The 14,008-nt window shown below is 41.4% G+C and overlaps 2 protein-coding genes across 5 annotated transcripts in view; one reads left to right on the forward strand and one right to left on the reverse strand.

Moving 5' to 3' along the window:
* The window catches only part of LOC133609521 (threonine synthase-like 1), a 242,160-nt gene that overhangs the window by 192,078 nt on the left and 36,074 nt on the right, over positions 1-14,008 (reverse strand). For both annotated transcript variants that reach the window (XM_061965147.2, XM_061965146.2), the window contains exon 2: positions 13,645-13,755. The gene's annotated coding sequence lies outside the window, so the exon portion shown is untranslated. The remainder of the gene's footprint in view (positions 1-13,644; positions 13,756-14,008) is intronic.
* The window catches only part of arhgap21a (Rho GTPase activating protein 21a), a 137,687-nt gene that overhangs the window by 118,448 nt on the left and 5,231 nt on the right, over positions 1-14,008 (forward strand). For all 3 annotated transcript variants that reach the window (XM_061965142.1, XM_061965140.2, XM_061965141.2), the window contains 17 exons: positions 2,866-4,777; positions 5,096-5,242; positions 5,318-5,420; positions 5,502-5,538; positions 5,620-5,739; positions 5,814-6,113; positions 6,458-6,522; positions 6,608-6,756; positions 6,935-7,077; positions 7,161-7,319; positions 7,398-7,476; positions 7,555-7,628; positions 7,707-7,796; positions 7,868-7,993; positions 9,564-9,605; positions 9,697-9,802; positions 13,695-13,726. In XM_061965142.1, coding sequence (XP_061821126.1) covers positions 2,866-4,777; positions 5,096-5,242; positions 5,318-5,420; positions 5,502-5,538; positions 5,620-5,739; positions 5,814-6,113; positions 6,458-6,522; positions 6,608-6,756; positions 6,935-7,077; positions 7,161-7,319; positions 7,398-7,476; positions 7,555-7,628; positions 7,707-7,796; positions 7,868-7,993; positions 9,564-9,605; positions 9,697-9,802; positions 13,695-13,726 — 3,684 coding nt within the window. The remainder of the gene's footprint in view (positions 1-2,865; positions 4,778-5,095; positions 5,243-5,317; positions 5,421-5,501; positions 5,539-5,619; positions 5,740-5,813; positions 6,114-6,457; positions 6,523-6,607; positions 6,757-6,934; positions 7,078-7,160; positions 7,320-7,397; positions 7,477-7,554; positions 7,629-7,706; positions 7,797-7,867; positions 7,994-9,563; positions 9,606-9,696; positions 9,803-13,694; positions 13,727-14,008) is intronic.

Here is a 14,008-nt window from a genome sequence, read left to right on the forward strand (position 1 = left end):
ACATATATACACACATATACACACACAAATATACACAAACACACATATATATATATATATATATATATATATATATATATATATATATATATATATATATATATATATATATGTATATATATATATATATATATACACACACACATATATACATATACACGTACATATACAGTGTACATATATATATATATGTACATACATACAAAGTAACATATATACACATACAGTAGATACATATATTATTCATAAGTTCTAATGTGTTAAAATGTTCAGATATTGTGTTTTTAAAAACAGTGGAAATTATGTTTCGAGTAAAGAGTAAAGAACAACAGCCTTCCATCTTGTATTTTTAGCTTTTTTAAATTAAGAGGAGAAAACGGGGGGATATTGATTTTTGAATTATGTAAAGTAAGAACGGATATAAAATGCAAATGTATTTTAGTTTTAGGAGTTAAATGGTGGAACAAGCTCAGTGATGAGTTGAAGACATGTAGTTATTTGTTAAGGTTTAAGAAAGCCTTGAAAGGTGAAATAATGGAAAATTATAAAATATAGCAACGATTACTTTTTTGTGAACGTATAGGATAGGCAAATATAAGCTTTGGCTTCAGCCTATTCCTTTTTCGGTCATTCTTTTTCTTTTTGTGTGTGTATGTATATGATTGTTAATATGTATAGTCTGTGCTGTTAAATTGATCACACAAAATGGTTGGTTATATGACCGAAATAAACTCATTTCATTCATTCAAATCCCAAAAATATACACACATATATACATATATATATATATATATATATACACACACACATTTATACACATATATTCATGCATACACACATTGTATACATACATACACACATATATACACATAAATATTTACACATACATACACACACATATATACATATATTGTATATATAGACACACATATTTATATATACATAGATATACACATACACATATATGCATACATATATATACATACAGTATATACATACATACACACACAGAAATATATACACATTTACACATTGTGTATACACACACACACATACATACACACACACACACATACATACATACATACATACATACATACATACATACACACATACATACACACACACACACACACACACAGACACACACACACACACACATACATACACACATACATACATACACTCACACATACATACACATATTATATACACACACACACACACACACACACACACACACACACACACACACACACACACACACACACACGCACACTTATGTATATGAATGTGCATATACAGTATATATATATTGGTTGCACAAAAGTAATCTGAGAATTCTTTGGTGGAGTGCAATAAAGTCCAATCGAAAGCGGCTTATATAATGAACGGATAACCTGTTCAATACAGATTTTTTTTCAATTAAAATAGTTACAAGGAAATATTTGTGCAAGTGTTTTGTCGCATTGACAGCGGCGCTATGAGGCGTGCCCTGTTTTCGCTCTATTTAGGGCACATTCTCCATCTATAAGGAGGGTGAATACCTTCCATCATCCTTTTCACTCCTTCACTTCCTACCAGCTTTCTGTTGGTTTTTCTTCTTAAGATTTGACCAAACATTCTTTAGGGGCAAAAATATTTTATATGATTCACAGCAGGGACGCACGATAATTATCGGGCCGTTATTAGGAATTATGAGGTCACCGATAAATCAGATAACTTTAAGAAATGGCTTCGATAACGGAAAAACAAATGAGGCGAGATTACGTAGCTCTACTGTTCTGTAGGTGGGTTAGGGTAAAGAAATGAAGCGCTCCTAACTCGTAGGCAGTTGTAAAGTTCCCCTGAGCTCACAGTGTAAACAAACATGCGTCGATCATGCAGGACTTCTTTACTCTTTCAGAGGAAGACATCTCGCGTGCCAAAATGCCCAGCAAACACTCAACACTCCGCAAAGATAACAACACATAGAACTTTACTAACCCACCCGAAACGTCAGGGTTGCCAAGACGGCACCTTGAACTGCCACCGCCGCTGTACCCGAAAAGTGAAAAAAGCCCGCCAGAGACAACTCGAGAGCCAAAGCGATCGGCTGTTAAAATGTTGGCTTTTGTTTGTACTTCAGAGCTGCAACTATTTTTCGGCTGTATGTTTGCCAGTAAAATACGATGTGATCACCACATATAAGAAAATAAAGACATAAGCTTCACTTCTCAGGACATTCAATCGATCTGAACTGTACTTTTCATTTTGTCTTAGATAGATTTTCCCTCTCATCCAAGTCGGCTTAATCACTTCATACTCATAGACTTGGATTGGTCAAATCCAGACTAGATTTGACCAATCTAAGTTTAAGACTAAATCCGACCAATCTAAGTCTATGAGATGAACCCATAAAACCTACTTGGATGAGAGGGGAAACGTCCTCTAAGACCAACTGAACAGTCCAATTGCGATCGATTGAATGCCTTGAGTATGATCTGGATGATTGAGAACATCCATAGAGTAGACATAAGTGTCACTACTGATTTATTATAGAAAGGTGATTTCCTACCATAGAAGTGATGTCATTTGGTTAGGACAGATCTCCAGGTACAGTTTGAGTCTTACCTCCAGGTGTGCACAAACTACAGTTAAATCTAAGAAAATAATAAATATAAGTTATTGGTTATTGATACTGGTCTTGAGAAGCAGAAAGTTATCGGTATCCGTTTGAAAAAAAATAAAAATTCTACATCTCTAATTTTTAGTATTTAATTGTCAAACATAATGCAGTGCCTTATTTTGCAGACATTCTCAACTGCTAAATGAAGGACAGGGATTAAAAAATATATATTGACAATATGTTTCCATACTCTGCAGGCGTATTCTCAGGATGCATATCTTAAGGGAAATGTGGCGTACAGCGGAAATGCCCAGAACATCCCTGAGCCGCCACCAATTTGCTACCCTCGTGTAGAAATTAAGGCTGCCGGCAAGGCTGAGGCACTACAGCCCTGCGCTGTCAACCACACCCCAAGAGAGTCAATACAGAAGGGCTACCGAGTTGAGATCCCTGTTCCCCCGTCACCTCCAGCACTGCAGACCTCCAAGACGGCACTGTGTGTCAGTAATGACAAATTGAGGACAGCGGCCATTCACCCTGAACAAGTTGACAGGGGTGCCCAGTTGGCTCGGGCGGGCTCCAGCCACAGGACTGAAGAGAACCAATTCTGTCCTTCAACAGAAACCGGTTCTCCTATACCCAGACCCCTTCTGTCTTCACTGCCAGAAAGTGCACAGTTGCAGTGTCCTTCTTTCCGTCTGTCAGAGCCCTCACTACACTGCCCTTCACCGAGACCTAGCCCAGTCTATACCGACAATGTATCCTCTCCCCTATGGGCTTCTCTCAATGCTGCATCGCCTGGCACATTCTCCCCTGCCATTTCACCCAAAACCAACAACCATTCACCATCTCCAACACCCCCCTCCACCTCTCCTCATCAGAACATAGACTGGAGAAACTACACCACCTATAAGGACTACATAGACACCAAGAGGCTACACACCTATGGCTGCCGTACCATTCAGGAACGCTTAGACAGTTTGCGTGCTGCTGCCAATTCCAGCTCTGCCTACAGCCAGCAGCGCATGCTCCCTCAATGTGCCAGTCAGAGAGGGTTGATGGTCTCTCAGGTCAGACGTAGGAGCGCATCGAATGATCGTGGAGTGAATGGAAGCAATCACAGCACTCCATTACGAAGTGCGTCCCAGGAGAGGCTTGGAGCGTGCTCAGAGCGGACCAGGAACTGGCCGCGAAGTGCTTCCCAAGATGCCCTACCTTTCTCCAGCCCGGCAGGGGTTACTAAACCTCGAGCAAGGTCTTATGATCATCTGGGCCAGCAGCCTACAGAGCAACTTGTGCTCAGCTCTGGAGAAAGGACTGTTTTGGAGGACAGACTTTTACTTTGCCAAGGGGAGGAAGCAAGAGCCAGCAGGCAGGGAGGAGGCCAAAGAACTTTACCTTATCTCAGTCGGAGTCTCACTGGACAGGATTCAGACGGACAAAGAAGTGGATTGTCTAACACCCCTTTAGCTGATCGACCACGTAGCAAAGGTATGACAGATTCTCGACCACCATTAAGATCTGATGGCAACATTACAAGGCCCTCGCGTTTACCTGTTAAAGATTCCATCTCAGACCCCTCAACTGCCTCCATGAAAACCACAGACTTGCTGAAAGACCAAAGAATAACTGGAAACCATATGGGCTACCCATCCCCTCTGCATTTGGAGCTCAGGGGTCGGGCTGACAGTCTAAAACTGGAGAACAGGTCAGAGGCTGGTTTGGTGGCCAGGTCCTCCTCTTGTTCAGGTTCATCATGTAAAATGTCCACGCAGAGTTCAAGCGGCACTGATGCCTCTCCTTCTGCTACTACAAATGGAGCTGTAATCCAAAACCCAAATGCCAGAGAAGCTTCCACCAACTCCTCTGTACGAACTAATGGCGGTCTTATAGAGGGTGTAGAAGGACGTGATGCTACAGTGGTAGTCCTAAGAAAGGACAAAAACTCAGGAGCTGCTCACACTCGCCCTCCGTCATATGTATTTGCCGGTAATGATAACCAAGGCGGAGGGAGTCATAAGTCGCAAATATTGGTGAAGGCTGGTTCTGTTGACGCAGTGACATGGACAGACAGCTGCAGGGAAAATCATCTAAAGAGGCTGGGAGGCACACAGCGGAAGTATGGCTCCCACAACTTGGACGACTCCTTGGATTCTATCCCCTTCATAGGTAAGACACATTGCAGTACTGATTTGCTTTGGTTTATCCTAGTTTGCATTTTACAAAGGAAGTAACAAAATGGTTAAAGAAACGTGTGGCGTTTGATGTACATGACAGCGAAGTGTAGGTAACCACATTCAAACATACATGTAGGGCAGTGCAAACAAGAAGCGTATCGCATTGAAACCACAAGAATGTTGTCTCGATGGCCTGAGACAGACTGATGATGCAATCCGCTGCTATTATTAAAAGATGACCGGGTTTAGCTTTCAGGGTCTATTAGTAAAAGGGTGTCATTTTGTGTGTTAAGTTTTCATCTGTCCTCAGATGAACCCTCGAGTCCCAGCATGGACCTGGACACGGTCAACATCCCTGCCTCCGCTGTGATATCCACAACACCCATCATCACCACCATACCCCCAAGTCCCACGGCTACGTCCCCCCTTATTCGCAGACAGATGTCACATGACCACGGTCTATATTTTTTTTCACAAATTATTAAACTTTACGCTGTCGGCATCACAAGTGCTGACTTGACCTTTTTAATAGATTCCCTGCGTCTCACAATTATCGAGTCGGATTCGGGTGGCAAAACGGAGCGGTCTTTGTCGTACGATGAAGGCTTGGATAACTACCGGGAAGAAGGCACAGGGTGAGTTTTACAGTGGAACTAACAGGCCCATTGTAATTTCAGATTAGATCAGCGTTGAACATTTTGTTCTCTGTCATTTAGAAGGTCCTTAATATCTGGCCTGAAAGGACTCAGGAAGGTAAATCCAGTTTTTTCACAAACAAAATCCACTTGAGATAGATGTAAAATTAGACGCTGTCATTTTCCCCGCTCATCACAGGCAATGGACAGGTCTTCAGAAGATTCAGGATCCAGGAGGGATTCATCATCTGACATCTTTTGCGACGCCACTAGGGAGGGTCCTTTGCATTTCAAACAGCTGAATACAGACAAAGGAAAGGTGTGTAGTGGTGTGTCTTTGAGTTTATATTCTCGTCATTTCAACCCAATTGTCTAACTGACCTACTTTCACAGCGCGTCGGAAGTGGCATGCGCCCCTGGAAGCCGATGTACGCCGTGCTGAGAGGCCACTACCTCTGTCTGTACAAGGACAAAAAAGACGGACAGGCACACGCCAACTGTCAAACCACGGACGAGCCGCTACCCATCAGCATCAAGGCTTGTTTGATTGACATCTCCTACAGCGACACCAAGCGGAAAAATGTTCTGCGGCTCACTACGTCGGATTGTGAATACCTGTTCCAAGCCGAGGACCGTGAGGACATGCTGGCCTGGATCCGAGTCATCCAGGAAAGCAGCAACTTGGACGAAGAGGTTAGAACAAGAGACTTAATAGCTTCAAGACACTGGGGGAACAAGAATTCAAAAAGTTCCCAAGAGTGGTGAAATTATTAGCACATCGTCTGATTTGTGCATTTGAATTTGAAGATGTTTAGCTGTGAGCCTTAGTGTGAAGGAACAGTGTGGAGCTGAAATTAGTTCATCTGAGAACTAGCGTCCACTGCAGAGAACGCTGGCTCTCAGGTGGCTATAGCATCCCAACTGCCTTACCTATGATACATAGTAGTAGTAGAGTTCCGTTACTGCCTTTAAAGGGGCAACAAGAGATGTTCCCCTCTTCCTCCAACTTTACCCTTTGTGTCCTTCCCTTTTCGTAGAATGCGGCCTTAACCAGCCATGACCTCATCAGTCGGAAGATCAGGGAGTACAACACCTTAATGAGGTAAGACAAGAAAGACAAGAAGCTCAGATGTTCTTGAGATGGGTCCGACTGAAGTCCTGCAAAGGACGTTTTGTCTCTTCCACAGCCCGACAGGCAGCAAGACGGAAGCGTCGCCCAGATCGTCTCGCCAGTCGCTCAGCATTAGGCAAACTTTGCTGGGTGGCAAAGGAGATGCTAAAGCTCACAGTCCAATCTCCCCCAAGCCGGAACAGGAGAAGAAAAACATGCACAAAGGTTGTGCGATGTCTCGTGTAAATGTAACTTAGATCATAGGTTTCACTATGTAAAGTGCTTTGAGTCATTAGAGAAAAGCGCTATATAAATATAATTCACTCATTTAATTTTGTGTGTGTGTGTGTGTGTGTGTTTCTCTTCATTGAGCTCTGCACTAATGCTATGTTTCTCCCTGCAGATGACACCAGCCCTCCTAAAGACAAAGGGATGTGGAGAAAGGGCATCCCGGGGCTGATGAGGAAACCTTTTGAGAGGAAACCATCTCCCGGGGTCACATTTGGAGTAAGACTAGACGACTGTCCTCCTGCACAGAACAACAAGGTCTGATTTCAGACTAAGATGTCTCACAGCTTGATTCTGCTCCTCCCTGTTGATCAACTTTAAATGTGTTTGGTGTGGTGTAGTTTGTGCCGCTGATCGTGGACGTTTGCTGCAAGTTAGTGGAGGAGCGAGGGCTGGAGTACACTGGTATCTACAGGGTGCCGGGAAACAACGCCGCAATCTCCAACATGCAGGAGGAGTTGAATAACAAGGGCATGAACGACATTGATATCCAGGATGATGTACGTCTTTGGCTTCCGCATTCCTTTACGGCTACTTCTTTATTTCCAGTCATTAATCAGCGTGTTGTATTCTTCCAGAAATGGCGGGACCTTAATGTGATCAGCAGTCTGCTTAAATCCTTCTTCCGAAAGCTCCCAGAGCCGCTCTTCACCAATGGTACGCTCTTCTTTCAGGTATCTAGTGGGTAAAATATAACGGTGTGCTGGTGTTCATCTGTTTTGTCTGGCTCTCCAGATAGGTATGCAGACTTCATCGATGCAAACAGGATAGAGGACCCAGTGGAGAGGCTCAAAGTGCTTAAGAGGCTGGTGGGTCCTTTCACTTCCTGTTAGTGTAGATACCTTGTCTACGTCTTCTTTTTTATGTCAAGTATTGCCTTCTCTTAGCTTCACGAGCTGCCAGATCATCACTATGAAACGCTCAAGTTCCTCTCGGCTCATCTAAAAACCGTAGCAGACAACTCCGAGAAGAACAAGGTAACCTTTTTTTTTTTTTTTTACATTTTGGAACGTTGTGCACATTCAGACTAATTCCTTTTTTGTTTTAGATGGAACCAAGGAATCTGGCTATCGTGTTCGGTCCCACGCTGGTGCGCACCACCGAGGACAACATGACCCACATGGTGACGCACATGCCAGACCAGTACAAAATAGTTGAGACCCTCATTCAGAATGTAAGAAACACATTCTTAAAGGAGAACTGCACTTTTTTAGGAATGTTGCCCTTCATTTACAATGCCTATGTGAGACAAGAACACATGTTTTTATTTTTATTTTGTATTCTAAGTCTTAAATACAGCAAGTATGAGGTGGGTTAACAATGCCGTACTCTATTGCGCCCATAAGGCCATCTAAAAAAAATCCAAAACACACCAACAATACTCCATTAACATGTTGTGACCTGAATATTAACCAAGTACTTGCAATTTTTGTTATTACAAGGGCTAACGCTGAGGAACTACTTTTAGTGGTGCCATGATCACAGAGAGCTGCTGCTATATTGACAAACTGAGCCGGGAAGCTACTGCATGGCCTCTGAATTGGTAAAAGATCATTCTAGATTAGAAATCATGCCTTTAACCTGAATAGAAGAATGTTGTGGCCATAAACTGAGAAGTTATTCAACTTTGACATCCAACTTAGACCTGGAGATGGCAAGAAAGACACGAAAAGACGCTCATTTGGGGCACCTTTTTTTTTACCCTTTGTGAGCATTATGATTAGGGCTGCAACTAACGATTAAGTTGATAAACGATTAATCTGTCCATTATTACTTTGATTAATCGAATAATAATCGGATAAAAGAGACAAACTACATTTCTATCCTTTCCAGTATTTTATTGGGAAAAAAACAGCATACTGGCACCATACTTATTTTGATTATTGTTTCTCAGCTGTTTGTACATGTTGCAGTTTATAAATAAAGGTTTATAAAAATAAAATAAAATAAAAATGTTTAAAAAAAAAAAAAAGTAATTACCTCTGCGCATGCGAATAGCATAGATCCAACGAATCGATGACTAAATTAATCCCCAACTATTTTGATGCAGCCCTAATTATGATTAGTTCTTCATCTAAACGGGAAAATATGAACATCCCATCAGTCGGCGTACCAGTGAGAGCATACATTGTACAGTAAGTGATTGTTTTATCATGTTCACGGCTTGTATTTCTTGTTTAGCACTTAGCAATAGTACTACATGATGCTTAGTGTTTCACTAAAGCTGTCTCTGTTTAGCACACAGCTTCTAAAACTTGTAGGTCATCCTTCTTATATTCAGGCTCAAAACTATAAGGTTCTTGATCATAATTTGGATCATAATTTGTTGTCTCTCATGAAGTCTGCCATGATTAGTCATGTTGTTGAAGGGAAAAGCAAACATTGTGATGCGTATGTGAAATCAATACGTAAATATGTAAATATTATTAATTATGAACTGTTACTATATATATATATATATATAATATATATTATATATATATAATATATAACTTACAGCATGTATATGAAACATTTTAGAGTGCTTTATAGGCAAAACAGAGCGACTCACATTGGCTCAATTGTAAGCAGACTTTTGCTTGCATTTATTTACGAGTTAGAATGCATTAAAAAAACAAAAACATGTGTTCTTGTTTTCCATAAAGATTGTGAGTGATAGACAAAATTCCCCAAAAAGTGCAGTTCTCCTTTTAAACACAGTCAATACATAAAAACTTGATTGTTTTGCTTTTTTGTCTTGACAGTACAACTGGTTTTTCACTGAAGAGGGCAATGGAGACCCAGTGGTGTGTGTTTTGTTTGCTCGTAGAACATAAACATAACCAACAGGTGGCAATGTTTGACCACTGAAGATGCTTTGTTTCAACCCTGCTGCAGACCATGTCGCACCAGGAGAGCGCTGTGGAGTCGCAGCCAGTCCCAAACATCGACCACCTGCTCACCAACATCGGCCGCACAGGCACGTCGCAGGGCGAAGTATCAGGTAACACGCCGGCCCGCCACTGCTTTGCTGAATTAACCCTTCTCACTAAAATCCTTTTGTAAGGGACAATGTCGGCGCTTGTGGCTTTCAATTTATTTGCATCCCAAAGTCGAAGGGATGCGATAAATTGCGGCGCTTCTTCATTCGCTTTAATTTGCTTGTGCTGTGTGACTAATGTTGTTCCCCAGGTGACAACATGTTTACAGTGAAAGGCCACCTCTGATCCCTCTTGTCTCTAGTGAAGCTCTGTCGGGTGTCCTAAAGGCTTTCCCACCATTCACACATACTGATCTTGACACAGGCCAAGTGGGCGGAGTCTATCACGCTGTGATGTCACTGATGGACTCTATAATGTCCGTGATGGACAGCTGGAACTGTAGGAAGAAGGAGGATTGTTGCCCGCAGTGTAGCTGTCTAGTCTGCAGGAACCCGCAGTTCTTTTAAGCGCGGGAGGCGCCAAAGAGCACAAAAAAACTAAACGAAAGGGGGTAATGAGCAAAGAAAACGGCGAGGACAGGACGCAGCGACACGGTACTGTACAGCGTACCGCGTGGGTTTTCTGTCAGCACATACGTCAGTGACGCAGGCCGCTGTCTGAAAAGGCTCTCCGCTGTCTCTCCTCACTGTCTCATAGCTGGCCATCGGGAGAGATAGTATGGTATGCACTCGCCTCTTGTACCACCATCTTTACCGCAAAGGGGTTTAGAGGGGGGCTTGGCGCTAAATTGGAGCGAGAAGCGGAGGACCACGTTAGGCGGACGCCAGGAGGTTCCCATCCACCCCAGTGCCGACACTTCCTGTCTCGTGTGGCGTCCTCTCTTCTCATATGGCGAGCCCCTCTGTGACCCCCTTGTCACCGCCACCATCTGTACCATCACTGTTGTCATGGCGACTTGTACCAACCACATCCTTCCCATTGCTTTGTCATCACAACGTCAACTAGCACTGATTGTCCACAACATTAGGTACACCTACACAGCCTAATGACAGCAGGTATTCTTTTGAAAAAATGTTAACGCTTACATTTTGCTTGACACTACAGTCGTCCTTCCACCGTAGCGCTTCAAATATTTCCGTTTTGCCACATTACATATTTTGTAGGTATATTTTTACAATTTTGTTTGGTCCTACGTTGAACATTTTCAATAGGGATGTCCGATAATGGCTTTTTGCCGATATCCGATATTCCGATATTGTCCAACTCTTTAATTACCGATACCGATATCAACTGTTATATACAGTCGTGGAATTAACACATTATTATGCCTAATTTGGACAACTAGGTATGGTGAAGATAAGGTACTTTTTAAAAAATGTATAAAATAAGATAAATAAATTAAAAACATTTTCTTGAATAAAAAAAGAAAGTAAAACAATATAAAAACAGTTACATAGAAACTAGTAATTAATGAAAATGAGTAAAATTAACTGTTAAAGGTTAGTACTATTAGTGGACCAGCAGCACGCACATTCATGTGTGCTTACGGACTGTATCCCTTGCAGACTATATTGATATATAATGTAGGAACCAGAATATTAATAACAGAAAGAAACAACCCTTTTGTGTGAATGAGTGTGAATGAGTGTTAATGGGGGAGGAAGGTTTTTTGGGTTGGTGCACTAATTGTAAGTGTATCTTGTGTTTTTTATGTTGATTTAATAAAAAATAAAAAATAAATTTAAAACCCGACACCGATAAAAAAAACAGATACCGATAATTTCCGATATTACATTTTAACGCATTTATCGGCCGATAATATCGGCAGGCCGATATTATTGGACATCTCTAATTTTCACGCATAAAAATGGCTACATAAACTAAAAATATCAATACTATAGTAGTATTGGCCACTAGAGGAGACCAAACCAGTCAGAGCGCGCTGTTCAGTACCGTATTTTTCGGACTATAAGTCGCACCGGCCGAAAATGCATAATAAAGAAGGGGAAAAACATATATAAGTCGCATTTTTGGGGGAAATTTATTTGATAAAACCCAACACCAAGAATAGACATTTGAAAGGCAATTTAAAATAAACAAAGAATAGTGAACAACAGGCTGAATAAGTGTACGTTATATGAGGCATAAATAACCAACTGAGAACGTGCTTGACATGTTAACGTAACGGCGTGGCGCAGTGGAAGAGTGGCCGTGCGCGACCCGAGGGTCCCTGGTTCAATCCCCACCTAGTACCAACCTCGTCATGTCCGTTGTGTCCTGAGCAAGACACTTCACCCTTGCTCCTGATGGGTGCTGGTAGCGCCTTGCATGGCAGCTCCCTCCATCAGTGTGTGAATGTGTGTGTGAATGGGTAAATGTGGAAGTAGTGTCAAAGCGCTTTGAGTACCTTGAAGGTAGAAAAGCGCTATACAAGTACAACCCATTATATTATGGTAAGAGTCATTCAAATAACTATAACATATAGAACATGCTATACGTTTACCAAACAATCTGTCACTCCTAATCGCTAAATCCCATGAAATCTTATACGTCTAGTCTCTTACGTGAATGAGCTAAATAATATTATTTGATATTTTACGGTAATGTGTTAATAATTTCACACATAAGTCGCTCCTGAGTATAAGTCGCACCCCCGGCCAAACTATGAAAAAAACTGCGACTTATGGTCCGAAAAATACGGTATCTTGGCCACTGATTGGCTCAGTCTCAGGGAGCATTACTATATTGAATTAAAAGAGTGTAGAGGTGACTAAAATGGTGTTATTCCATGTCTATAGGGTACTCATATAGTGTAGACAAACGTACTTAGAAGGTCATAGACTGTTTTTATGCTCTAGCTATGAAAATAATATGACATATGATTTATAATTAATGATTCTTTCTTCTCAAGAATGAATTCCTCCCAATCATGTACAGAACCAATTAACGATAAACAAGGGTCCACTGCATAAAATAAATCAATAAATGGATAATTGCTTTGACAATTGAGAAATTGAATCAACGTTCAGACACAAACCCTGGCATCCTCTGCAGTGGACATTTGGTCCATTTTGTTTTTAAAAAATATATAAAAAATAGCCCTGTGATGCAAATGTCCACTGCAGAGGACGCTGCTTCTCAGGAGCAGTGGTCCCCAACCTTTTTGAAGCTGCGGACCGGGCAGGAACTAATTTTTGTTTATTTTTTTTCATAAAGAAATACAATCATGTGTGCTTACGGACTGTATCCCTGCAGACTGTATTGATCTATATTGATATATAATGTATATATTGTGTTTTTTATGTTGATTTAATAAAAATAAATTAAAAAAAATAAAAAATAAAAAATATATATATATATATATATATATATATATATATATATATATATATATATTTATTTTTATTTATTTTTTATAATTTCTTGTGCGGCCCGGTGCCAATCGGCCCGGTGGTTGGGGACCACTGCTCAGGAGGATATAAAACATGGACAGATTGTAATATGATATTCATAGCAAATATTTGAATATTCTTTAGACATACAAGTTATCCACTTTATTGAGATATATCGGTTATATTTTGTTGCGGTAACATTTAAAAAGCTAGCATATAGTGGCAAATATTATAGTATTAGTATTATGTTCCTTTTTGTTTGATCCGCACGGTGCACACTTCACTTGCTTCTTGTCTCCGTGGTTGCACTCAGTGTCGCCGTGGGCTGGCGCTAGTCGTGTTGAAGGCTCTGCAGGGGGCGCTGCGTGTCGACATGTGTAAGCTGGGCTTGTGGCGCTGAGTGTAACGCTGTGTGCAGCATGGCCTGTTTTCCTGCTTGTGTGTGTGTGTGTGTTGTCTTAACACCATTGTGCACCTCATCAACCCATCAACATTGTTCTCTTCACTCTCACCTGATCCCTGCGGCCTCCTCTAACGTCTGGCTTCTCCTTTCCGCCCGCAGATTCTCCCACCAGTGACTCAGCCAGGTCAAAGGTGAGTGTGACTTCCCCGTGTTGATCCCCCTAGTGTTAGGATGACAGGAGGTAGGTGGAAACGTTAGAAGTGTCTCCATTGCACAGTCAAACACTTCTGGCTGCACATGCTTATCATTTTTTCAAAAAAGATGAGATGCTGCAGAACATTCCACCTGCATGGCTGCTCACTGTCACCAGGAACTCACTTAGACCATGTTTACGCTGCAGGCCAAAGTGGCTCGAATCGGATTTTTTCTAAATTGGATTTTTACAGCTGACCGTTTGACACTGCATGTAAAAT

This window comes from Nerophis lumbriciformis, linkage group LG07 (genome assembly GCF_033978685.3).
Source record: "Nerophis lumbriciformis linkage group LG07, RoL_Nlum_v2.1, whole genome shotgun sequence".
Classification (NCBI taxonomy): Eukaryota; Metazoa; Chordata; class Actinopteri; order Syngnathiformes; family Syngnathidae; genus Nerophis; species Nerophis lumbriciformis.